Raw genomic sequence first — 26620 nt, 5'->3', positions numbered from 1 at the left:
GGACATTCATTCAACCAGACTTCTCAAAATCCTTCTCTTCCTTTAAATCTCAGCTCAGGTCGTCTAGAAAGCTTTCTCTGCTTCTTCTTCCATTTTTCTTGCATTTATTGGGATATGTAGTTGATGAAATAACAATTCTGTTATTAAAACATGAACAAAACTCATATGTGCATATGTCTTGTTTCCTCCTTTAATTTAAACTTTGTGAGCAAGGACTGTTTCCCTCTTTATCGTTCAATCTCCAATTCCTGGCATGGAGCAGGTATTTAATAAAAGTTTTCTGAAATGTTTTGTTGACTTGAGAAGCTGAAAGGAATTCAGAGGGCAGTTCAAGTAGATGGTAAGTATTCTGGAGACTGAGACACACGAGAATCTTGTTGAGGAACCTGGCAGATTCATCCTGGAGAAGAAAAGATGAGGGAAGGAGCTAGAAGAGGGCATTAATTGTTGAAGAGCTATTATTTGTTAAAGGGATCATATTAATAAGATCCTGAATTAAAAGCTGGAAGGGACCTTGGAGGTCAACCCTCATTTTACAGATGTTCCAGGCATAGTGCTAAACAATATTATCTCCTTTAGTCCTCACTACTACCCTGGAGAAGTAGATACTATTATTTCTCCCATTTTACACATTTGAAAACTTAGGCATATAGAGCGTGGCTTGCCCAGAGTCACACAGCTAGTAAGAGTCTGAGGCTTCATTTGATCTATTTGATCCCAGTACTCTGTGCATTGTGGCACTTAGATGCCTCAAAACTGAATCCAAGAGAGGTGTCTTGGAAGAGTTTACTCGATTGGCTAGTAAGCACTGTGAGCTGTAATGTTCTTTTCTCTAAATTGTGATCCTTTTCTGTGAACAGATTCCTTGGGGAGCTTCTGGAGGCAGCCTTAGTTTCAGTTCAATTAAATAATCCCAAATGCAGCCAGGAGTTAAAGTCCAAATCCTTTATTTTCTCCTAATTCTTTCTCCTTCCTTGGGCCTGGTGAGCTTTAATAGAGGCCTACCTCTCTCCTTGGTTCCCGAGAGCTCTTGTCCAAATGTCCCCAGCCAGCACAAAGGTGGAAATGGGATGAATCTTGACTCCGCCTCCCAGAGTGGGATTGTGGGTTTCTGTGGGCTTGTGAATCTCCTGAAAGTCAATCCTAGTTGTGAATCTCCCAAAATCCCCTTGAAGTTCTCCCGAAGTTCTGAGAGCTTCTCCCTTATACGCTCCACTCTAATATATACACTAATATATATATATATTAATATAGAGTATACACCAATCATTACATCACTAGGAAACATTATTTGTTGTAGGATTAAATCAATGCTAAATTAGATTTAACCATTGTCTCCTCAATTCCTCTAAGTTCCTTGTTTCAAGTTCTGGCCCCTAACATCTTCTTGTAGGGTCAGACCAATCATACTGAGCCGTGCTAAAGTAGATAATTATTGTCTCTATCCATTCCAGACTTAGCACCTTGTCCGAATCCTAACAGTGAGCAGGATTTAACCTTGGATAGATAGAACATTTAAATGCTTCCTCTGTGTCTGTGCTCAGTGCTGGTAACACAAATAAAAGAAAGCAGGACAGTAGAGCCTATCTTCAAGTTATTAATAATCTAATAGAGGATGATAGTTTTATCATCTTGTTTCTTAGTCAACAAACAGTACAAAGAATGGCAAAGCCAGCGCCTCTCTTCGAGGTACTCCTGTCCTGATGGAGGAAGCAGCACAGACGGCTGTTCCTACAAGATACCCATGGTACAGATGGGAGGTAAGCTCAAGGGCAGGTGTGCAGAAAGCTGGGATTTGGGTCAGGAAGCAGAGATGAGAAAGGAGCGCATCCCAGGAAGGGAAAAGGCAAGGGATGAAGGGTCAGGGTCATCCTTGTGCACTCAACAGCGCGCACACCTCACACCCAATCTCTTGCCTTTGCCGCCTTCACAGTTTCCCAGGAGCCCCCTTATCTCCGACCACTTGGCCACCACCCTAAGGCCGGCCCTTATCACCCCCTGGCTGCCCACACCATGGGCATGTGAGGAACAGCAAAAGGACCCGAGAGCCAAGGGTTGTTGAGGAGTCATAGTCTGTGCAGGGCGGTCAAGTGTAAGAAGACAAAGTCGTTGAAGGACTTTTAAAAGATTTTATTCCATCTTGACGGTTAAACAGGGAGCGCCGGAGTTTAGTGCCCGAGTACGTGTGGGGAGTGCTGTGTGGCTCATTGGGTCAGATACGGGCTTTGGCAGGTGGTGACAGACGGCTTGGAGTGGTGAGAGTGAGGAGGCTGAAGCCATGGTGTGGGCAGCCAGGGGGTGATAAGGGCCGGCCTTAGGGTGGTGGCCAAGTGGTCGGAGATAAGGGGGCTCCTGGGAAACTGTAAAGGCGGCAAAGGCAAGAGATCGGGTGTGAGGTGTGCGCGCTGTTGAGTGCACAAGGATGACCCTGAACTGTGAGTTTGGGAGAGCCGAGGAGGTTGGAACTCGGACAGTCAGAAGGGAAGCTTGGGACAGGAGGGTTTGGGCCCCGTCTAGGATCTCCACCAGAGGTATGGGAGGCACAGCGGGGAGAGCCCGGCCCAGGATTAACCATGGGGAGTCAGCCTCAGGGTGATACACCAAAGGAGAGGGGGCGGGATCCAGGACAGCCTGGGGGGGAGAGCTACCACTAGTGGGCCCGAGCTGGAGGGAGGCTAGCAAGGGAGGGGAAGAGCCTGGAGCCAGGACCGTGGGGAGACCGCGGACGGGAAACGCGAGGGAGGGGAGCTTCAGTGGCGGGAGGAGGGAGGTCAATTGAGTGTTTGGGGCCCGGATAGATTTCCTCAGACTCGGGTGGCAAACCCAGATTTTCTGACAAGTAGCCCTTCCTTTAATTGTGGGTTTTTAAAAAGCTCCCGAGGGCTTCCTCGGACGGAGAGGAGTGGGCAGGGGCAGAGGCAGGACGCAGGGAAGTAGATGGGTGGGAAGTTGGCCGCCCCTAAAATTAAGGAGCTTCCCGTCAATGGAGGGGACGGAGTCCAAGGGAACTCCCGGGAGGCGGAGGCGGCCCCCTGGGTTCTTTCCAACTTGGCGGCTGTTGGGGAGGTTCCTCCTCTGGGATGCGCCAGCGGTTGGCCGTCCTAGTGGCCGGCCCCAGGCGCCCGGCGCGGAGGTGCCGGAGCTCTAGAAGCGCGCTTGGCTCCCTCGCTCTACTTCGCGCGCTCTTCCCCCCTCCCTCGCGCACCCCTTTGCCCCGCCCCCTTTCCCCTCCCTCGCGCTCCCCCTCCCCGCACCTCTTCCCTCTCTCGTTAGCGTTCTCCTCCCTAACACTTCCTCCCTCTCCCTCTCCCTCTCCCTCGCCCCTCCCTCTCTTCCCCGCTCTCGTAGCCCCCTCCTTCCCTCCGTCCTCCCCCTCGCCCCGCCCCTTTCTTTCCTCTCTCTTGTTCTCGTTCCCCCTCCCCGGCGCCTCCTCCTTCCTTCCCGTCTCCCGAAACGCGCCCTCCCTCGCCCCGCCCCCCAGCCCCGCTCGCCCAGCCCTCCGTCGTTCTCGCGCCCCCTCCCCCTCTTACTAAAGCCTCGTCCCCCTCCCTCTCCCGCCGGTCCTCGCGCCGTCCCTCGCTCCGCCCCCTCCTTCCTCCCCAAGTCCTTTCCACTCACTCCCGCCCTCCCGTCCGGACAGACGTCTGCCCGGCGGAAGGACTACAACTTCCATGATGCTTGGGGAGGCAGGGGGCGGGCCGGCCGCGCTGGTGTTTCCGGCGGCGGCGGCGGCGGCCGGGGACGGTGTGAGAGGTGGTAAGATGGCGGCGGCGGCGGTGGAGTTCCAGAGAGCCCAGTCCCTGCTCAGCACCGACCGGGAGGCCTCCATCGACATCCTGCACTCCATCGGTAAGCGACCGCCCCTCGCCCGGATCGCCGCCGCTGCCTGGGCGCGCGGGCCGGGGCCGGGGCCGGGGCCGGGCCGGGGGCTCCGGGCGCCGCTGCTGACTCACGGTGTGTGAGGGGGCCGGGCTCGGCCGGGCCGGGGCACAGGCCGCGCCGTCGCCGCCGCTGCCCGGAGGGAGGGAAGGACGGGTGGAGGAACGGGCGCACGGAGGCCCCGGCGCCGCCGCCGCTGCTGACTCACTCCGGGGCCCCGCCGAGGCCGGCGGCGGGACGGACCCTGGCACGGACCCTGGCGCGGACGGACGGACGGACGCACGCGCGCTCTCGAGGGCCTCCCCCGCGCGTGCCCGCCGTGACTTTGGTCGCTTCGGGGGCCCCCTTCCCCGAGTCGTCCAGGTCGCCCGGGCCCCGGGTGCCCCGCGATCTGGGGAAGCCGCCAGGGCTGCCCCGTGCCCGAGATCAAAGGATCCCGATCGATGGTGCAACAAGTAGCCCGGCGGCTGCGGAGCCTCAGCGTGGTCACCTTCCTGGCCCGAGGACAAAGGTGCCCCCGGCCTAGCGTGGGGTGCAGAGCACGGTCCTAAGGCTGGATGGGGGGGGCAGTGAGCAGCCGGCGAGGCGCGCCGCCCCCTCTTAGGATAGCTCTGGAGCTGGAGCAGCAAGCCAGCCCACCCCCTCATTTGACCCAGGAGTAAACTGAGGCCCCCGTAGGCCGGGAGACGGGTCCAAGGTTACATAGTAGTGAGCATCCGAGGCGGGATTCGAACTCAGATCCTCCCGATTCAAGATCATTCTCAGCTGTTTGGGAAGTTTTGCGTCCTGCCTTCAGAGTGTGGCAGGAACAGGCTTCATCCCGCATTCACCGAGACAGCCAGAACACGAGTTACTGGTCCTGGGCTCCCGTCCGAGGAGGAAGGGTGACTTGAAAACCTCTGAGTGGAGTAAACCTGAGACCCACTAGTGACACTCAGCTGCACTTTTTCCTGCTCCATCATGGTGCATCTACTCGTGGTTTTGTCAAGTCATGGTAGCCTCGAAATCAGGGGTAACTTAGTGGTGATCATTGTTCAATCATCGACAGTTAGGGAACAATACTTTTTCTTTATCAATTGCTGGACTTTTTGCTCTGCTCTGATAGAGAAAGCACCGAGTTGTTTTTAGCGCAGTCGGGATGTTTTACAGAAAAGCCCTGTTCAGTAAATGTACAGGTCGGACACTGACTCCGCGTTCCACAGGCTGACTTGGTTTTGTTTTGTTTTGAGGAATGCCTTTGTAGAAGTGCTTGTGTTATACATATGGGACTTCCAGTTCCCCCTTACCTGGCCAGCAGTCTTTATGCTGAAGCTGTTAACCCCTTTAGTCTCTTATGCATTTTGATTCTAGTTTGGTGTCTGCTGAGATGTTAATTATATTGAGCATATTTCGTAGTATTATGTAGTAGGAAATAGTTTTTTATTATCCTGCCTTGATCAACTTAAATCTGTGGCTGGCATTCTTATAGAGGGGGAGAGAGGGAAGAAAAGGGACTTCCATTTGAAACTGAAGGAAAGTTGGTGTTTGGTTTTTTTTTTTTTTAAAATAGGTTTCCAGAGTTAAACTTTGTATCCAACCTGTTTTCTTTATATAACTTGAACCTGAATTATCTTTCAGATTTACATTGTTTTACTGTTGTAATTTAAAAATTTTCACTGAATCCTGGGATAGTTTATTTCATTAAGTTTTTCTTTAAATTGGTGTGTCCCTTACTCATTTTGTTAGGTAGTGAAGGGTGAAGAGAACTAGAGCTGAGTTGGCTGAGCGTTGGGTCTCAGTCTTCAGTCAACATTTCAAGAGGGTTTTGCATTTCTCTTTTAGTGAAGCGTGACATTCAGGAAAATGATGAAGAGGCGGTGCAGGTCAAAGAGCAGAGCATCCTGGAGCTGGGGTCGCTTTTGGCCAAGACCGGACAGGCCGCAGGTAAGTGAGACAAATCCAGTGCCTTATCTTGGCCTTGGAAGGCATCATCCATATTCTGTTTAAGATCAATGCACATAGAAAGGCATATACAGCTCAGCTCTGTGGTCACGTGGTATGTTTTGTGAACTCTTCAGCAGGAATTATATAGACGGTAAACTTAGGTCAGAGTTTTGTTCTGATGTCTGGAAGTTCTTACAGTCAATTACCATTTTGCCCTTGCTGTGATTCATAACTTTTTTCCAGTGTCTTTCCTATTCTGGGACTTCACATACTGATCACGAACTCAAGAAACAGCGTTAGTATGTTGCATGATGGGCTTTAGGACCTTTAGCCTTGACTGTAAAATAGCTGGGACTTCGAATTTCTCTGTGACTCATCATCCTTACTGGTACAAAATGAGTAAGCTGCTAGTTGGACAAAGCTTTCCTGAAACTTCTACATTGGGACTCAGTGCTCCTCTGACACTGCTCTTGGCGTCAGCTTATTGGCCTGTGAGAATGACTTCGGGTTCATTGAGAGATGCACTGGCCCTGGGGTTCTCTGGGGCTCAGAGAGTGGTGCTGCTTCTTTTCTCAGATAGAGGCATTCCTGAAGTTTGAAAAGTCCTGCTCAGTTCTTAGTGAGGAGTTAAGAGGTAGGACAGCTAAATCAGGTAAGTGCTGCTAACTTTAAAGGAAGTTTGGCACAAGTGCAGGAAAATAACTTCATTAATAATTTGCTCAAGATCATAATTCGGTGTATAAAAGTTGATCCTGTACATTGTTACAGTCCCTTGATTTTGATACTTTGAATTGTAGCAGATTTTCAAACTCACTTCGTTGGTAGCTATAAGACAAAATAATCTACAAGGTACATTTTTGTGAAACTTGTCTTATTCTGCGTGCAACTTAACTGTGCTCATGTAGTCAGTTTTCAGTTACAAGATGTCTGTTAGAAAATTTTAATCTCAAATCAACTTGTTCTGCTTTTGAGCTACTTCTCACTGTATTCAGTTGATTACAAGTTTAAAGAATGCAAATTGATATGAGAATTTGTGAAATTAAACCATAATTAAAATAACAATATCTGTTTTGAGTAACTGCCATTTATTAACCTGAATAATGAAGAATGAATAGTATAAAACATACTATTGTCAAACACTTTTAAATAAAAAAAGATTGTAACTGATCCTTAAAGTCTTTTGTTCCTTCAGTTCTCTCATCCATCCCACTCTCACTTAACACTGAGACCTGTGAACTTGGGAGTGGTGAAAAGAATAAGGGTTGTTAGAAAGTCTGCTGTTTCTGGGATCATAGTTTGGCCAATATAACCAGTATTTAGTATATATTCTTGTGATGAGTCTTATTTCATTGATGTGTGTGCAGCTAGATAGATTCATAACTTGTTTCTTTTTATTCTAAACTTTTTGTAGGTATGGTAAGAAAGAACCATATCTTTTCTATCAATAATTCTTCAAATACTTATGAAATCCTATATGCCTGCTACTATATGAAGTACACATGATGTGACACATTCCATACCTACAAAGATTTTAGAGTCTATTTTGGGAGACTACAAGCATCTGTGAATCCATCAGTAAACAAGGCAGTGTTTTATGTGTCTGCTTTACATACTAGCAACTTTGTCCCAGAAGGTATAAGCAGCAAGAGGAAAGCAGCTACTTAGGATTTAATTCTGAACAACAAAATTTGTTGATCTGGAAGTGATGGAATCTTGGGGGAAAGTGACTGTACCATTTGGGAGGTCAAAATTTCCAAGGAAGGGAACAAATAGGGTAAGAGGTATCTGGGAGATTGTCATGTGAGGGGGGAAGGCTGAAGGTATTGTAACCCAGCATTTTTGAAAAATGAGGCATGATTTCTTATCAGGGAATATTAAAAAGAATATGGTTCAGAATGGTTGAGAGATACTAACCATAATAGCTGACCTTTATTAGCTCCTCTGTCCCTGACAACACACTGGTGAAGCAGATGCTACAAGTAATACTGTTTTACAGATGAAGAAGTGGCTGAGGAACATTAAGTGACGTGCCCCTGGTCACACTGCTGGGGTTGATTTAGACCCAACTCATTCTTGATTTCACTTTCAACACCACATTATTTCTTGTAGGAAGTGGGAGGAGAGAGAGCTTATACATCAGATGAAGGTAATCAGAATCTTCTTCGGCTGAAATGTAAATTTTAAGCCAATATATTTAGGTTTAAAATAATTCAGTTAATGTGGAAAGGACTGTTTAGTAGTTTGAGTGAAAAAGATATTGGGAGTTCAGGCTAAATATGAGCTAGTGCAGTTTTAGAGTATATGAATACACATTTTAAGTGTGTGGAAAGAAATTCACCTCAAGGGAGGTTTAGTTCCACTGTATTCTATGCTAGTCATGTATCTTCTGAATATTACACGTGAAAGTGGATTGGTAAGGACCTGGAGAATTCAGAGAATGGTGGCCAGTAGAGTAAGAGGGATCTGGGAGATTGTCATGTGGAGGGAGGGCTGAAGGTATTGTAACCCAGCATAGAGAAGTGAGGGAAAAACTTCATAACTGCCTTCAAATATCAAAGATCTGTCAATTGGAAGAAAATAGTAGCTTAGTCTATAAGGTAAACTGGACAGATTGTGGAGAAGTTTTAAGTATGTAAATCTTTGATTCAGTATAAAGATCCTTCTAACAATTAAAACTGTCTAGTGAGCCACTCTAGTGAATTCCCAGGTCCTGGAAATATTCAGACAGAGACTGACTTGTCAGGAAAGGGATTTCTGTGTTGGAGGAAAGGCTACTTTTAAGGTCCTTTCCAACTCTAGGAGTGGGTTACTCTGTAATAAAGCACTGAATTATGTGGTACAGACAATAAATAAAGGTGTTTGGAGTGATCATCAAGGAAGACCTCAAGGGAGGCAGGAACTAAAGCAAGTCATCAGAATTTCAGGTGGGAGGAACATTGGAAACAAAAATGTGAAGGACCTTTTAGGAGGCAGACTTTCCTGAGAGCAAAGAAGGTTGGACACTTAGAAGAATCAGAGTCTCGTTCTTTGTTTGCCAAATCTCTGTAGTACCTAATAAACTATCGTGCAATATGTTTTTGTGATACACTAGTAATACAATTTGTAAATAGCTGGCATATGCTAGCTATTTAAGTCTTGGCTAATGAGGACCCCAAGGACCTAGTGGTAAGAATAGAATTTGTCCCTGAACTGGAAGGAAAAGGTTTTTCTTGATCTGCAGAGAGAAACATTAAATTGAAGACTCATTATTTAAGCTCTGGGTCCCTTGGATTATGAATCAAGGTGGTATTAGTTTGTAGTCTAGATTTCTGTAGACTCTTTCATTGAAGTGAAAGACCATTATTCTTGAGGTTTTTGGCTGAACCATTTTCAAAGTTTTACACTTTTTATAAGCAAAACTCTTGCTTTGACCTATTTTTTTTTAAATAAAAACTTTTCCTTGTAACTGATAATACTGATCATTGTTTAAGAAGACTTGTGTTTGACATTTTAAATGGAAAGTTTTGAAAGAATGTCATAGCTTCCTGACAAGCAGGAAGATAACTAAGAAAAGAAGTGGTATTCCCCAAAGAGAAAGGGAGACAAGGAATTTCAGAGATAGAAAAGATCATAGAGGCTGACCAGCCAGCCTGACCCATCCCTGAAAAAAAATGATCTTTGCTACTGTAGGGTGTGCTGCAACTGAAAAAAAATTCCTGACAAAAATGGGAGACTAAAAGATGACAAGTCACCTACTTAGCTCTCATTTCCAGGTTGTGGGGAGATCAGGTTAGAAGAGATTAGAAGGAAGAGGTGGGGCCTTCCGTACAGTTTGGTATTTGTGCTACATCTTGAATGACTGACAGTTTTCTTTTTTCTGATTTGACTTACATACAGAGCTTGGGGGGCTCCTGAAGTATGTACGACCCTTCTTGAACTCCATCAGCAAGGCGAAGGCGGCTCGTCTGGTCCGATCTCTGCTGGACCTCTTCCTTGACATGGAAGCAGCCACAGGGCAGGAGGTGAGTCACATTGATTGCAGGGAATAAAGAAAGAGAGAACCTGTTTGGTTGAAGCTGTTTGCTTTGGCTGTGGTGCCGTTGTAGAAGCGACAACGGGAAAGGCAGACTTGGGACTGATCACATCAGTTTCCCTTTGTTACAGGGTATTTGATACTTTGGGTCTGTTCCATGCTTGGCTTTGTAAGTGGAGATTGCCAGTGGTCCCTAGAATCCTCATTACATCAGGGTCAAAACCAGATTCTTGTCTTTGAGGTATTGTATTTTGCTGTGCCTTTGTAGTGTTTTCTGCTTCTGTGAAACCTTTCATCATCTGTCACAAAGCTTCTTGGGAACACTAATTAACTCTAGTGTTGTATCTTTTTGGAACATTTCTCACCTTGGCTCTGCCTTTTACTGGGTATCAAGCATCTTTCTATGTGGATCTTTACAGGAGTGATTCTTGTCCATGAAATTAGTCCAAGGGCTGTAATGAAATTAGACTTCTGTAGGCCAGTGATCCTGTTTTCAGACTTACAAAGGTGACTGCCAGTTTTTTTGTTTTGTTTTGTATTTTCATTTCAGAAAGAAAGAAGTGAACAATTACAAAATCACAAAGCAAAAATCATGCTGCAGGCACTTTATGGGTTCATTTTGGCCGTTAGTTTCTTTTTGTAGACCTCATGCCATTGGGATCCGTTGTAGAAGTAGAGGTGATTAGTGGTCTTGGATTGTGGAGATAAATTGAAATTAGCTTCTCTGTGGCATAGGAGAGAAAGGAAAAGTCTCATCTATTTATAGGGCCATAGTTCTGAGGTGCTAATGGTGAAAGATTTGTAGAAAAGTTTAAAGTAGCAGGACCTCATCTTGAACTCCCAACTTAAAAACAAAACAAAACAATTTCTTGTTGTGACAGCTCACTGAAGTCTAGTTAATATGCCAAGTACTCAGAAGAAATTAATTTTAGAATAATTAGTTGTCAAATTCAATTGTGTTGTTTTTGGCAGGATTGTATAGTAAGCCATTTCGTTTACAAAACTTCTTAAAGGCTTGTTTTTTGGATGAAAGTATAAAAATATATTTTGATTAATTTCAAACAAAATTATCAATGTTAGAAAGAATCATATTTTCATTGACTTCCAGTGATCCTCTCTTATTCCTTTTTCATTAAGTGGTGTCATTTACTTGGAATATCAGAACTTAACATAGGCCTCAATAAATACAGTGTTAATTTTGACCCTGAACAGCAGAATTACACAAACTCATAGAAAGTTTTTTTGCCATTGCTAAGTCTTTGCTTAGAATCTTTGACTTTCTTCGCTTAACATTGAGCTGACTTATTGGAAGGCATAGTAGCATTTGTTGAATGAATTGTAAGAATTCTTCTCATGCCAGTTTTGGTGGGATATTTCTTACTTCAATTATAACTTGAATGTTTCCTGTGTCATTTATTCATTGATTCATTCAGTCAACCAGTAGGCATTTATTAAGCACCACATTCCAGGCATTGTGCAAAGTCCTGGGGATTCAAAGAAAGGCAAAAATCAGTTTCGTGCTTCAAGGCATGGACAATCTCATGAAGAAAGAAGTTAACAGCTGTGTATAAACATGATTTATACAGGATAAAGTGGGCATAGTTTTGAGGAAGGTACAAAGAGTAAGGACTGGAAAAAACTTGGAGAAAGTGAGACTTCAACTGAAAGTTGAAAGAAACTAGGAGGAAGGAAAACTAGGTCTGTGAAAATGCTGGAGTTGGGAGATGAAGGAGTATCATATGAGAAGCTGCAAGGAGACCAGCTTGATCAACGAATCTGTGGAGAGATGAGAGATATAAGAAAGTAAAAGGGAATTAGGGCCCAGGTTGTAAAGGTAAGAAGGAGCCATTGGAAATTATTGGATGGAAAAGTAACAGATTTGTGCTTTAGGAAAATCAACTTGACAGCTAAGTGACCACTGGAGTGGGGAAAGGCTAACAGACTAACCAGCAGTATATTTTAAGTCTTGTTAAACTTGTTAAACATTTAGCTTGTGTAGTAATGAGGGCGGAGAACATACCAGAGATAATCAGGAAGGTAGAATTGATAGGACTTGGCAACCATTTGGATATAGGAATGGGGTGGGAGAGAAAGAAACTGAGGAGACAGACATCTAGATTGAGAACCTCAATGACCTTGACAGTGAGAGGGAAGTTAGCAAGAAGAAAAAAGCTTTAGGGGAAAGAATATCAATTGTTTTGCACATGATAAGTTTAAGATGTCTGGGACTTTTGATAGGCAGTTAGAGATGTGATTCTGGATGTCAGGAGAGAGTGTAGATAATATTTGAGAATCATCTGTATGGAGATGATAATTGAATCCATAGTATTCAACTAGTATCATTAGAAGAAAAAAGAAGGTCCAAGACAGAGGTTTGGGAGACATCCACCATTAGTGGGTACAATTAGATGAAAAATCCAGCAAAAGGAGACTAAGAAAGAGCAAGTAGATATGAAGGAGGAGAAACAGGAGAGAGCAGAGAGTATCTAAGAAAAGAGAAAAATCAGCTTTGTCAGAGGCTACTGAGAAGATTAAGGAGATGAAGATTGAGAAAATGACATTAGACTGAAAAATTAAGAGAACATTAGTAACTGTAGAAGCAACAATTATTGTTGAATTATGAAGTCGCAACCCAATTTGCAGTAAGAGAGTGAGAAGAAAGGAAGTGGTCAGGAAATTTAGCTGCAAAAGAAAGGAGACACAAAGGATGATAGTCAGTGGGGATCAATGGATCAAATGAGAACTCATTTCTTTTTTGGATGGGCTAGGGGGGACAAGAACAGGTTTTGAGCAGGAGGGAAGCAGCCAGGAGACAGACAGAAGATGGTATGGAATGTAGGCACAGGTGTGTAGAGGGTTTTTCTTTGGTTTTCATGTGAGACGGGTGAAAGAGAAGGGAGGGTATCTGGGTGACAGTGTGAACTGAGGAAGATAAGGGGAGAAGCCAAGGATTTCAGTGTTTTCAGTGAACTCTGAGGCAGAGAGTGTGTGTGGGAGCTTTGGCAAGTTTGAGGAATGAAAAGGTGTGGAAGAGCCACTGTGGTGCAAGAGAGAGTGATTTAGTTAGGGAGGTATAAAGGGATTGTGTTGTTGTGGTGAGGGCCCCATTGAGATTATGTCATATGAATTTATACTAGATTCCTTTAGCACAGTTCCCTGATCTTCTCTGGTTTCTGTAGGTATGAGCAGAGACAGAGTAGTAGTAATCCAGATTTGAAGTTTGGTGGGTCAAAATCTTCAGTAAGATAAAAGGGGCCAGGGACTTGAGAGAGGAGGAGGAGGAGGACAACATGGATTTGAACTGGGTCACTAGGGTAACATTGGGGAAGAAGAGAATATAGGGCGATGATTTGGGAATGAAGTGAAGGGATTGGAGGTTACATTGAGAGTGAAGAAAAGGTCGGAGTTGCAAAGCAGAGAGAAAGGTGGAATGACATTAGATTATGAGATAAAAGAATTTAGGAGTTCATGAATGTGGAAGTGGAACACATGGGTTATTAAAGGTCTTGCTGGCCATCTTTTTGTGTTGCTGAGGTGAAGGGAGGAGCTAGTCATGGGAAATGGGTAAGGTGAGGAATTGGAAAGTTAGGATGTTTGAGGGAGTCTCAGTGTATATATTGAACCCCCCCTTGTCTAAAGGCAGGAGTGAGAGTGTAACTAGGTTTGCTGAATCAAAACACCTTTCTGTTTAGGGAAAAAACATTTCTACTTAATAGTTTTTTCCTCCAATTACATGTAAAGATATGCAATTTTGAGCTCCGAATTTTTTTCCCTCCCTCCCTTTCCTGCCTCCTCCCCAAGATAGCAAGCAATATGATATAGTTTATACAGGTATCATCCTATTAATCACATTCCCACATTAGTCATGTTGTGAAAGAAGACTCAGAATGAAAGGAAAAAATCATAAGAAAGAAAAAAAAACAAATAATAAAATTTGAAACTCATATGCTTTGATCTGCATTTAGATCCCAAAGTTCTTTTTCTGGATGTGGTCAGCATTTTCTATCACTTGAGTCCCTTGAAATTGTCTTGGGTCATTGCATTACTAAGAAGAGTTAAGTCTGTCATAGTTGATCATTGTACAATGTTGCTGTTACTCAATACCTTTCCATTTTGATAGTTATTTGGAGTGGTGGTTTTAGAAAATCAGGGTTAAGCAGCTTCTGAATAAGCTTCTTCAAGTTTTTGTCAGTTTAAGGCAGTGACCAATCCCTGATAAAGAATTAGAGCTAATTAATCTCACCTTCCTGGAAAAGTACTGTGGTATTGGGTATTTTCAAAAAGTCACAATTATTTGCGGAGTTTAGTTTTTTGCCTGTGATTTAATGGCCAATGAGCAGTCTCATGGAATAAGGACGTGTTTTTTTTGTTTGTTTTTTTTTTTTTTTTTTAGCCCCTCTCCTTCTAGTGGTTCTTCTGGAATCCCCAGATGTAATGAGAAATTATTGTATTAGATAAGACTAATCTCTTGATATATTGGGAATTATGTGATGGATCCCAATTAAGAGTTATGATACATTATACTGAACCAAAGTGATGAATGTTTTTGTGCTTAATGCTGGAATAAGTTTGAAAAAGTTAATGCTAACAGTAGAGCCAGCAGCAAAATCATTGACCCTCTTTTTGATCCTGTTTCTGTTTTGAAGTTTAAGAAATTTGTGATAAAATCTAAGGATCTGTATCTTTTTCCTCTGATTCTAAAGCTCATTCTGCCTCTTGAGTCTTTCCTGTGTCCTGTAAGTTCAGCTGCAGTAGTTTTTCAAATGCCAAAATTTAGATCACATATCTGCTTCTTAGAGATTGATTAAAAAGTATTTAATCTCCAATGTTGCCTCAGTGTATTTTCTTTTGCAAGATCATTGACTTATTTCTTTGTCTGGATAATTGATGCAACAGGAAATGCAGATGACTTTTAAATAAAACTTGGAAAACCTTTTTTTGGGGTAAATATATTAGAAAATTTAAAAAATCTATTTAAGAAACAGGTTTGGTATGTTCACAAGAGTGCCTATGAATTGGCTAGTTGTTCTGTCCAGAATATGAAAGGGAAATTGCCCAGCTGGGCCTTTTGAGTCTTAGAAGCAACTGTTGGAAACAAAAGTCTTTATGTTAGAACTGTGACGCTCTGCTCTTTACCCATAGTGTATGGAAATTTGGAGAACATTGTTACTTTAGATATTCATTGCAAATTTCTAAGACTTGCCAACTCTGGAAAGGTTTCTCAGAACTACTTCTAGATCCTTTTATACTGATTGTGCTAAAAGGACCTCAGCAAGAGAGGAAGGCCAAATAGATTAGTAGGGTACTAGAGCTGTCCATTTAAAAAAGGCTACTATTTAACCAAAAGAACTTTTAATAGTTAGAAAAGAAAAACAGCATAGTAGGACCTCATTGTAACAAAGCTTGTTACATGGCTTGGAATGTTGTCTGTAGACTAAATTTAACTATATGTATTGAAAATCTGGGACAGAAACTAGAAAGCATACACATAGTCTATAGTAGTAATGGGGTTTGATCCTACTCTTCATATCAGTATTACGAATCAGTTGTACTATACAATGGGACTTAGGATTGTTGCATGTGTTTTCTCTTCCCACTGTAGGTTGAGTTATGCTTAGAGTGCATTGAGTGGGCCAAATCTGAGAAGAGGACTTTCTTACGTCAGGCTCTGGAGGTATGTGCCAAATGGATTGTAAATTAAAAGCCTATAAGTGAGACATTGGCCTCAAATGTACTCAGATATATTAAGTTGATTTCATAGTTAATCTTTCTTGAATATTCAAAAGAAATCTTACATTTTTTATTTTATTTTTTTACAATCCAGATCTTTATTTGGGAAAATTATAGATTCTAACAGGATGCTCTACTGTAAAGGAAGTTTTACATAATAAACTTGGTTAGGCACTACTGCTTTTGGAATTAGTATGATAAACATTTTATCTTTCCTCCTTAGAAGTTCAAGAAGTTCAGTTCAAGTGTTGAACCAGTTGCATTGTTGGGCCTAGATTTGGTAGCACTCTAGTTGCCTCAAGCACTGAGCCTTCCTGCACCTTCTGAGTTGCTGCTGTTAATCCTCTTACTTGTTAGGTTGAAATTGAATGTCCTCAGCAAGAGTTACATACTCATCATTCGCACTCTCTGCCCTCAAATCAATCATATTTTTCTTTTTTCAGGCGAGGCTGGTATCTTTGTACTTTGATACGAAGAGGTACCAAGAAGCATTACAGTTGGGTAAGTGATTTTGTAGAAAGCAACAGGATTTGTACTAGTTCAATGTGTAACATGTAAAATCTTTTGAAGAAACCCCTTAATGTTTTAAAATTAGGCATCTCAATGATTAGCATCCTGATGAACCCAAATTTAAAGAAGTTCTTTCATAAAAAACAAATTTTCCTGAATGTAGATCTTTAATTTGCACATTTGCCTCATGTCTGAGTCTAAAGTAATAATGACATCTCTTTCCACATTTATTTTTTTAAAAATCCTTCAGAGCTGGGACAAGGAAATCAAGGTTTAGTGGGTCTCTGCTCATTGCCTTGTATGGAACTGCTTCCTTCCTTCCTTGTGCAGTCAGTTATTATTGAATCTATGAAGCCTTCATGCACTCTGAGCCTTAGCATTACATGCTTATGATTCTGGACTGTTTTGAGCTGTGTGACTTGTCACGGGAGAGACTGTGGTGATGGCAGTGGAAACATTGTTGGGTTTGAGATCGGACGACTCTGCCTGCCATCTAGGGGAGGGGGTAGAGGGAAGGAGGGGAAAAATTCGGAACAGAATGGAATACAAGAGATAATGTTGTTAAAAAAAAAAATTACCTATGCATATGTACTGTCAAAAAAAATGTTATAATTGTAAAGTTAATAAAAAAGAAAAAAAAAGATCAGACGACTCAGGTCTGAGTAACACCTCTGCCATTTACAGTTTGTCTGATCTTGAGCCACGTCACTAAATAACTTTTCTGGGAATTAGGTTCAACTATAAAGTGAGTAGTTGGAGGAAATGGCCCTTCAGGTCTTTTTCAGCTCCAGAGCTATGATCCTGTGATAAAAAAGAATGTTTTCTATAATTCTGTGACCTCTTGCAAAGGCAGATGGGAGTAGCTGTTCTGGAAAGCATCGTATTTGTGAATTTAGAGTTAATTCAAATGATTGCTGGGGAAAATGAACAGGGATTGTGGGGAGAAAAGATTGGTTATGATGTCTCCTTATTTCTGTGTCAGTATGGCCTAGTTATCACTGATGGCCTGGTTAACTGATTGTATGAGAATTAGAGCAAACACTTTAGCCAGTCAGTATAATGTAAAGTGATTTATTACTTACCATCTGGAGAGCCAGAAAACTACACCTCAGGGAAGCTCCCAGTGAGTCCTGATTTCCTGGCAAACTATGGAGTCCCAGCCATCCCTCATTCTGGTATTACAGGCTCACAGCTACTATATTCATACAGTACTTTTAGGTTTGCAAAGCACTTATATTTTCTTACTTGATTCTCACAACAGCCCTACGAGGTAAGTGCCAGGCCCTGTACTGAGGAGACATAGAGTTTAAAAGGGGCCTGGTAGAAAAATCTTAGAAGGACAGCCATATGAAAGACATTCTGAAGTCTGGAGGCCATGGCCCCAGCCTCCTAGCTAAGAAGAAGAGGGCAGTGATGAGGTGTAGTTCCAGGGCTGTGGGGTCTTAGAAGGATGATGAGGTTTTCCTAATGAGCTTCCTGGGTCCTGGGGAAGAAATCAGAAGGCCTAGTAGTGACCATAACAAATGAATGTGTAAAGATCGGGGTGTGGAACCTTTTGTGTTTGGATTAGGCCTGAGCCTGAAAAGGAACTTTGTTTGGGAGGAAGAGAAGCAGCACTTAATCAGTATTTAATAAGTGTTTGTTTGAAAGGAATCTAATAGAGGATTATGCATCTTTTACCTGCTAGGTTCTCAGTTGCTGAGAGAATTAAAAAAAATGGATGACAAGGCCCTTCTGGTGGAAGTGCAGCTCTTGGAGAGTAAAACATACCATGCCCTGAGCAATCTTCCCAAAGCGCGAGCCGCCTTAACGTCTGCTCGAACCACAGCAAATGCCATCTACTGCCCTCCTAAGTTGCAGGCTACCTTGGACATGCAGTCAGGTAATAGCCTCTCACCAGTCTTGGGGAGCAATTGTCTTGGATTTTCATTGATGCAATTCCAAACTCATTTCTTTTCGATGGTTTCTCACTCTTTCCATTACAGGGGAGGGGAAGGGAAAAGAGAGAAACTCTTTGCCATTTTGTTTTATTGTTTTACTATTTATGAAGGATAGCAGTCTTTGGGGAAGTTGGAGAAGAGGGACCAATTAATTTGACTATTTGAGGAGTACTAGCATTTTGCAATTCAGTTCAAATTTTAAAAAACCAAACCATTCATTAAGCACTTAGTGTGTGTGGAACATATCATTACATCATTCCTAACTACCTGTGAGGTGTCCACTACCTCCTCTTACCTGAGCAATGTAATTTGAGCTCTCATAAGTGATTGGCCAAGGAGCTTCATGTTTAGAGGAAGAAACTAGAAATTAGATCCCAGAATTCTAGCTTTGGTTCAACAGATTCCCAGTCTCTCTCATTTTTGATTCCTTGTTTAATTGAGGGAATTGTTACTTCTCTATCTCAAGATCATTTAACTCAGATTAATGATCATTTTGAGGCCTTTTGAAAGATGCCTTTTGCCTAGCACAGACCTAAGCCCTGCCACTTTGTTGTACTGAACCAAAGGACCGAAGATGGTGGGCAGCTGTCAGATATGGAGAGTGGGGAATGGGGCAGTGTTTAGAGATCCTGGGTGAGGGAGTAGCATGAGCATAGTCTTGCTGACTGTTTGGCCTATGGTGAGTAACTGGAGTTGTGGCTGGCCCTGCTTGAGCAGGGTTCCTGTGGATGTCACAGGCTGGTGAGATTTCCTTGTGGGGTATGTTGTGTCAGTCATCTTGTCTATAGATAAAATAAAAACAGCATCAGAGATACTGAAGCTAACCAAAAGTTATTGTGGTCCTATAATTTCTCTCCATCTTGACCCATGTTTACCCATGACTTGAAAAAGTCTCACCAGTTCTGGAAGTTACATTCTATTTCTTTAATGAAATTTGACTAAATTAAAAATGTACTAACTTCTTTTTTAGCCCTCTCTTTTCTGTGTTTGGCTGTGAGAGTGAGGCAATATCAGTTTGTCTTACTGATGTAACTTATTGTAGGATCCTGTGTAAAAGCTGAGTGAGCTCCTTTTGATCTGAATCCTCCTTTGTGCCTAGGTATCATCCATGCAGCAGAAGAGAAGGACTGGAAAACAGCATATTCTTATTTCTATGAGGCATTTGAGGGCTATGACTCCATCGATAGCCCCAAGGCTATCACAGCACTGAAATATATGCTGCTCTGCAAAATCATGCTCAACACGTAGGTGCTCGAACAGATGGGACATGGGAACAGCTGTGGGGAAGGGGGGGGGCAGGCAGGGCAAGAGGAGCAGGTTAACATGCTCTCCCAAACTCCATTGTTGCTTAGGGCATGCCTGTCTAGTGGGCAGGTGTCCAAAACTGTTTCCGAAACCTGTACTGCACAATTTTTATCATATGGTAGATATCTTGTGCTCAACACTGGGTAAAGAATTGCACTGAAGATTGAGTTTGAGGGTTGGGGTTCAAGTGCTAGTTCTTCCCCACTCTTGAGTCTTAACTTTCTCCTAAATAAAATGGGAGGGTAGCTTGGTTTAGATCACACTTTGTGATCACAGGATTCCTTTACATCATTAACAATTATTGAGCATGTCCCCAAGAGTTTGTTTATGTGAGATATTATCATAGTAGAAATTAAATGTCTTTCTATTATGAAAAGAGTTTTGACCTCATGGACTTCCTGAAAGAGACTTGGGGACCCTTAGAGGCCTCCAGATCACACTATGAGAACGTCTGGTGGAGATTCCAGCTAGGAATTCTGTCCTACTTAGGATATTTTCTAGAAGCCCTGGGCACACACTGCTTGGAATGAAGATGAAGAGAATTTGCAGCAGAATTAATTATGATAGCTGATCAAAAAGTATCACTAAAAAGCTCTCAAATGCTTACTCTACTGAAATTAAATTTTTTAAAAAAATTGAAATTACCATATTTCATCTTATACTGGTTTTGTTGTCATCTGATTGACCTGTTAACTTAACTCTTGTATTGCCCAAAACTTCTTAGTGTTGAGAGAAGTCATAAAAATCCAAGGGCTCATTTGCATTTGTAATGAACAAATTAGATTGACAGTCTGAGGCTGGTTCTGTTTTGGAGTCTAGTCTTGCAACTAGAACTCGGGGAATCACAGTTCAGATAAGATCAGTGTTTTTGAATGTTCAATAAGGTAAGTGACCCATTAAAAGAATGTCTCCTTTTTTTTTTCCTCCAGGCCAGAAGATGTTCAAGCCTTAGTGAGTGGGAAGCTCGCACTGCGGTATGCAGGGAGGCAGGTAGGGAAGACCTATTATGTTCTTGGTGAGCCCCCTCTTGGTGAGGCTCAGAGCTCAGTTAACTTAGATGCAATTGGAAAGGCTAAAAAATTTGGACAGTGCCATGTTCTTTCATTCCCTCAGCAACTCTTTCCCTTCCCTTCCTCCCCAAACTCAAGCCATTGTGACTTTCTCTGATTCTTGTCCAGAATCTGGTGTTCTTAAGAAAGTGGCCCTTAAAAAAAACCAAACCTTTTTTTTTTTTAATTAAGTGGCCCTGGTCTGTTGTGATTATAAGTTTGAAACAGGCATTTTCCCCAGGCCAGGCCAGCCCAGTCACTTTTACCCTAATCTTCAGCTTTAATGGCTTGGTCATGGTAGCTCTATGTGTCCAGCCTGTGAAATTGTGGATGAGCCCATAGTGATCCAGCATACTGTGGAAGCCTCACTGATGCTACTCTGACCCCATGATCAGGTTACTGTATGTGCAGCCCGCCCTAGAAATATTCCTGATGCTGGTGCCACTTAGGGAGCTGTTCCTCCCAACTTAGTCTGTACCTTTTGGCTGGGTGTGATTAAAAAAGAGAGGTGACGCTGATTGTTCTTGTGTACAATAGCGTAATGCTGGAGTTGGTATGAATCGTTTTCTTGGAAAAGTGATAACTTAATTCTTGTTAAAATTGTGCTCTTGTGTCTGCTTCTGTGCTTCACTCTCCCCCCATCTCCATCTCTGATTTGAACAACTCTCTTGGTCCTTTTGGATTCCAAAGTCAGATGAGAACACTGAAGGTGATCTGCTGAATCGATCACTTGGCTCTCTAGGGAAGCACAGATGGCATAATCAAGAATTTTCCTCTTCTCCACATAGAATCTTAATTGACTTTTGATCAAGAACATTTTAAGAGATGCTTCTATTGTCAGCCACAACCGCACTTTTTATTATAGTGGTGAGAGCCTCACCACACTTAAATGTTTATTGGCAGTAAATCACCCAGATTCAGTAAAATGGACTGGACATGTTCTCTTCTGTCTAGCTCTTCTCTCTTCTCCTTTTCCTTTTCTCCTCTCACAAATACCCACACTCATAAAAGATGGTTAGAGATGGATAGAGTGAGCTTCTGGGTGGGTCAGGAGGAGACTCCTTTTGTTTGATTCTTTATTCTAGGTGATTTGATGTTAGGGTAAAAAAAAAAAAAAAAAGTCATTTTTAACCTTTTCATGAAAAATAACTTTGTCTTCTTATATCAGCTTTCTGCTGAGAACAAAATACATTCTGACTTGCATTGTGGGTGTGTAGGTGCCTTTAACACCTAACAAACAGCCTTTTAAGATTTCCTATAACCAGAACATGTTGCTGTTAGCCCAGATATAACATAAATATTCACTTGGAGTAAAGCGTGATCATCCCAGTGTGGGTAAACTTGTTAGCACTGGATCTTGTCAAGAGCTAATTTCTTGGTTGTGATAGCTCACCCTAAGTCAGCCCTCCAGTAGCTTTTTTAGCAAGTAAGATAGCACCAGTAACATTCCTAACCTTGGATTAAACCTAGAATTCACTCTATTCTCTAGAGATTTTGTGATGTAAATCTAGAAGACACAGACTAGACTTCAGCCTGGCTTCTCCATCCCCGGTGCTGGTCTTTGGTTGATTGGGGAATAAATTGCTTACTCTGCTAAAAGAATTGTTCCTATTTTTAGCTCTATCCACATATTCCTAAATCACCTGAGATTATTGATTTTAGGGAATAGTGGGCATGTCATTTGTGTTTTTACTTTCACTGAGGTCAGTGTCAAATTTCTCTTACTGTGTCCAGGTGAGGGAAACCAGATTGAATGTTTTGTCTTTGTAGTCAAAAGTTTTATAGAAATCACACTGCCAAGAAAAAAGAGAAGAAGGAAACCCAAGAGATTTGTGTTTGGATGAATATATGAATGTGCAGAAAGATCACCTTGACTCTCTCCTTATTTGCAGACAGAAGCATTAAAATGTGTGGCTCAGGCTAGCAAGAATCGATCGCTGGCAGACTTTGAAAAGGTGAGCTAATGGGTAGTACCAGACTGGGTGGGCATGGACTTTTGAATAGTGAGGTAATGCAGTAGCTAGATGCTGACTCAGGAGTCAGGAGGACCTGAGATCAAATCCTACTTCAAATACGTAATAGTTTTGTGACCCCGACCGAGTCAATTAACCTGTTTGCTTCAGTTTCCTTATCTGTAAAATGAACTGGAGAGGATATTAAATGGCAAACCCATTCTAGCATCTTTATCAAGAACACTCTTTATGGGGTCATGAAAACTGTATGATTAGACATGCCTAAAAAACAAAATGGATTTGAAAGATTGCAGCAGAAAAAGTTAAACTGTGGCTTGATAATTATGAATAAACTGGCATCTGCTTCTAGGTTTGCCATCCTGAAAGAAGCCTTGGTGGTACTATTAATGATGCTAATACATTTTCTTAATCCACAATTCAACATTGCTCTTTCCCAGAGCAAATAATGATTTAAATGGAAGTGTGGTTTTTTTTTTTTCAAAGAATAAATCCTTAAAATATTTTTTAGAAGTTAAGCTTTTTCATGAAAAATCCATTGGAATAAAGAGTGCATAGGCTAAACTTTCCTGTTCCATTTCCTTTGGCCTCAGGAATTGTCTTCATTTCTTGTGATCCCTGTTAGTTCTTTTAGCTCCAGAAAGTGGTTGACCTATTCCTTGTATGGATAAAAGAAGAAATTTTGAAGAGTGGACATGGGCAGAAAAGCTTTGAGCCTCAGAATGAACTCTGTTGCATCCTGTATGAATATTAGATAGCATGGTGTAGACAGCCAGCCTTCGAGCCACTAAGACTTGGGTTCAAGAGCTACACTTCCTTTCTGTTCCAATTGAATACTGACTATGTGGCCCTGAGCAATCACCTACTTTCTTGTGCTCTGGGAAAGGCTCAAAGATGCAGAGAAGTGCTGGCTGACTTGTCTTAGTGGAGGACTTTTTCTCTCTTTGGAGTTCCTTAAGCCACTGCAGTCAGAGAATCAGAGCCTTAGCCTTAACCACATAATGTGTTATTATGTAAAAGAGCTTCCCATGTCATAAGGGATTGCAATTATTGACCCTGAAAAGTTGGTTGAGACCCATGAGCTCATTTCGTTTTTATTTAAGCACTTAATCAAATGCTTACTGTTTGTCACTGGCTATGATCTGGGAATACAAGGATAAAAATGAAACAATCTTGCCCTCAGAGGGTTTATACTCAGTTGGAGTGGGAGACGCCGTGTCCATATTAAGACAGAGCACATCAATACAAGAGAAATTGTTGGGAGGACCGCACCCAGCTGTTCTGAGGGTTGTGACACCTATGGTCAGTGTCTCTGGACTGGAAGCAGTTTCTCAGCCTGTGGTTTGAGAGATCCAAACTGAGTGGAGTCAGTGGTGACTCTCATTGCCATTCTTTGTGGTGTCTCTCCCATAGGCACTGACGGATTACCGGGTAGAACTCCGGGATGACCCTATTATCAACACTCACCTGGCCAAGCTGTATGATAACTTATTGGAACAGAATCTGATCCGGGTTATTGAACCCTTTTCCAGAGTCCAGGTAAAACTTTCCTAAGGACAACAAGCAGCTGAGGGACCAGGGTGGGTGGAAGTTACATGCGGTCAGATGGCATGGAGGGCAGACCTGAACAGTCGGATCTCCAACCTCTCCCAGGGCTCACCCACTCTCCAAGTCACTGGTGGTAGCTTTTGGACTAACGTTGGTTGGTATGCCCTTTGGAAGGAAGGGCTCTGACGGTTCAAGATGGTTCATTGGCTGGATCACTTAAAAAAAAAAGTGGGAAAGGGTACTGTGCAGCCACACTGTTGGAGGGAGATAGGGAGGCTGCTGCAGAGTCAGACCTGGGTCTGGCCGGTTCTCTGAATATTTGAGGGCTAACATTCATTGTAAAGGAGAAATGTTTCCTGTTTACATCTTAGAGGGTGACACACATGCACCCAGACAAGACAATTGGAGGCTCAGTGAGGAAGAGCAGTGCCCAAGGCCTTCTCTCTTTGTTCTGTAGTGAGCAGTTTGACAACTCTGGGGGCTCCTCTCCCATGTAGGTAGTCTTCTGGGGCGACTTGAAACCTCCAGTGTTAAATCACTAAGTTCAGAAGGTAAGGGAGGCCTGAGTGGGCCCAGAACCATCTGAGGACAATATGATTCTAGATCTCTCTGAAGATGAAGCACTAGAGCCATAGAGAGCCACTGAGTCAATGCTGCCCTGCTTTTTTTTTTTTTTACCTCTGTCCCCTTTGGCTGCCCGTTCTGGTTTTGGCATAAATTTCTACTTCAGTATTGATGTCGTTCCCTTTCTTTTTAGATTGAACATATATCAAGTCTCATCAAACTCTCTAAGGTAAGTCATTAATGTGGAAGACTTCTGAAGCCCCCTTGGGAGAGGGCCTGGGAGTGGGAGGAGCAGGTGCCATTTGTGCCTGCTTGGGCCTTCCCGCTTCTTTCTGCTGCTGCTGAGGCCTTTAGTTGCCTTTGGCCCTTTCTATCAGTTGTGCACAAAGCTGGGCTGTCTGGTTAGTGTCTGCAGATCTGTCTCCTTAATCCTGTGCTTTGATTTTAGGCCGACGTGGAAAGGAAACTGTCACAGATGATTCTTGACAAGAAATTTCATGGTGAGTGAGTGAAATGGGGCCTGGGCACACCTCATAATAATAATAGCAGCAGCTGATATTTATGAAGTGCTTGAAAGTTTTGAAAGCACTGTACATAATATTACCTCATTGGGTCCTCACAGCAACCTTATGAGGTAGGGGCTATTATTACTTAGCAGGTTTTCCCTGTGCTTTTTTAAAGGTATATATGCCTCATCCTTCCCTGAGTAGCAACAGCTCTGTTGTATCCAATGTTGGATTTCCCCCTTTACTCCGATCACATAGTAATTTGTAAGGCAGTTCACATTCTGTTTGGCTCTCTGGTGGGGAGGCCTTGTTTTCTTGACTAGATTTCTCTTGAGTGTTGACAAGAAAGGGCCAGGGCAGTGTTGGTCTTTAGGCAGCATGTATAGGAAAGAAGTATTTGTAAGCTGAATGATAGTTGGGGCGCTCTCTGAGACAGACTCTTAGTTCTGGCCGCTCTGTGAGTGTATACAGCATCACTTGCAGTCTTGGTGAGGCGGCGTGGCATTGAAGCCGGGAAGATCTGGGTTGAAGATCAGACTGAGGTACATAGGCCCTGGGACTCTGGCAAGTAGCCCTTTTATTCCTCACAAGAGGCAGATCATATGACAGGGAAGGTGCTTGAGAAGGGGAGTTACAGGCTAGGAGTGGAAAGTGCCAGGGTCCAGTCTTCAGTGGAGAAAAGGTTTGAGAGGAATAAGTGTCCCATAGGTGTATCACAGTAAGCACACCTCTCATCCTAAGATGTTCTACACTCTGAACACTCAGGAGTGCTTTAGGCTAATTGTAGATGAGAGATCTGTGACGCTGTAGTGAAACTATTTTTTTTTTTTTTTTTTTTGCTGATTTTATAAGATATAAAATGTGGGTATGCTTGATCAGTAAATATGTCAGGAAGTCCAGTGTGAATGGGATACCTGTGTATGTCCATTTCTGGAGAAAGTAGTGGTAACTAATTTGCTAATGTGGAAATCCCCCATAATGGACCGTGTTTCTTACCTTAGATGCCTTCGTTGTCTTTCCTGTAGGGATCCTGGACCAGGGGGAGGGAGTCCTGATTATTTTTGATGAACCTCCAGTAGATAAAACTTACGAAGCTGCTCTGGAGACGATTCAGAATATGAGTAAAGTAGTGGATTCACTCTACAACAAAGCCAAGAAATTGACATAGGTGAGTGCTGGCTCCGGGACCAGGGCTAGCGACAGTGTCCTGTCTTCTGCCTGTCGAGACCAAATGCCTCCTCCTTGTGCCCCTGCGGCTTCCCCGATTGACACTGCTCTGTCTTCTCTTGCAGAGTTGGATTTGGTAGCTGTCGTTTGGAGAGTGTGTGTGGCAGGAGAGTGAAACCTTTGGGGAAAATGCTAGGAGATTTTTTTTCTTTTTGTTCTACTTTTCGCTCGGAAAGTTTTTAAATTTCCTCATTCGGTGCATCTGTATTCCAGCCGATAGGTGTGCCAGTTTCCATGTAATCTTTACTGGCCCAACTTGGGAGTGGGGAATATTGTTTAAAAAAAAAAAAAGAAAAAAAAGAGGTTATTCTAAATAAAAGAAAAAGGCTTACACTACCTAATAGCTGTGCTCTCTGCCTCCTGGGAGAGGGCCACAAAGGCGGCATCGTGGCCACCCACCAGGGTACAGGCTCCATCCGCTGGGCTGTCTCTCTCCTCCTCTTGTCAATTGGATATT

The 26620-nt window shown here is 42.9% G+C and overlaps 1 protein-coding gene and 1 long non-coding RNA gene across 7 annotated transcripts; one reads left to right on the top strand and one right to left on the bottom strand.

Annotated features, from left to right (window-relative positions):
- The first annotated feature begins 2008 nt into the window (after positions 1-2008).
- Positions 2009-26499, top strand: PSMD11 (proteasome 26S subunit, non-ATPase 11). 6 transcript variants are annotated; one of them, XM_074263608.1, is made up of 15 exons: positions 2009-2179; positions 3641-3849; positions 5701-5802; positions 9679-9803; positions 15417-15488; positions 15988-16045; positions 17742-17936; positions 19094-19238; positions 20229-20289; positions 22241-22303; positions 23732-23857; positions 24624-24659; positions 24879-24930; positions 25962-26104; positions 26229-26499. In XM_074263608.1, exons 2-14 carry the CDS (start codon positions 3672-3674, stop codon positions 26102-26104), a joined length of 1356 nt encoding a protein of 451 aa, XP_074119709.1. In that variant the 5' UTR covers positions 2009-2179; positions 3641-3671; the 3' UTR covers positions 26229-26499. The 6 variants fall into 6 exon arrangements, 3 of the variants coding, with proteins under 3 accessions (XP_074119709.1, XP_074119708.1, XP_074119707.1); XM_074263607.1 differs by lacking the exon at positions 2009-2179 and adding an exon at positions 2326-2435; XM_074263606.1 differs by lacking the exon at positions 2009-2179 and adding an exon at positions 2388-2531.
- Positions 9535-26076, bottom strand: LOC141540040 (uncharacterized). The gene is made up of 2 exons (XR_012481454.1): positions 25933-26076; positions 9535-11298 (listed from the first exon to the last, which is right to left on the bottom strand). It is a non-coding gene; the product is annotated as an uncharacterized LOC141540040 (long non-coding RNA).
- Positions 26500-26620: the final 121 nt, after the last annotated feature.

This window comes from Sminthopsis crassicaudata, chromosome 4 (assembly GCF_048593235.1).
Source record: "Sminthopsis crassicaudata isolate SCR6 chromosome 4, ASM4859323v1, whole genome shotgun sequence".
NCBI classification, from domain to species: Eukaryota; Metazoa; Chordata; class Mammalia; order Dasyuromorphia; family Dasyuridae; genus Sminthopsis; species Sminthopsis crassicaudata.
This window is presented reverse-complemented; position numbering and strand designations above follow the sequence as displayed.

Excerpts from the sequence above, each read along its gene's own strand:
- PSMD11 (XM_074263608.1), top strand. The coding sequence starts at position 3,672 with ATGATGCTTGGGGAGGCAGGGGGCGGGCCGGCCGCGCTGGTGTTTCCG. Across the intron at positions 15,489-15,987 it reads TCTTACGTCAGGCTCTGGAG|GCGAGGCTGGTATCTTTGTA; the intron begins GTATGTGCCAAA and ends TTCTTTTTTCAG. Across the intron at positions 16,046-17,741 it reads CCAAGAAGCATTACAGTTGG|GTTCTCAGTTGCTGAGAGAA; the intron begins GTAAGTGATTTT and ends TTTACCTGCTAG.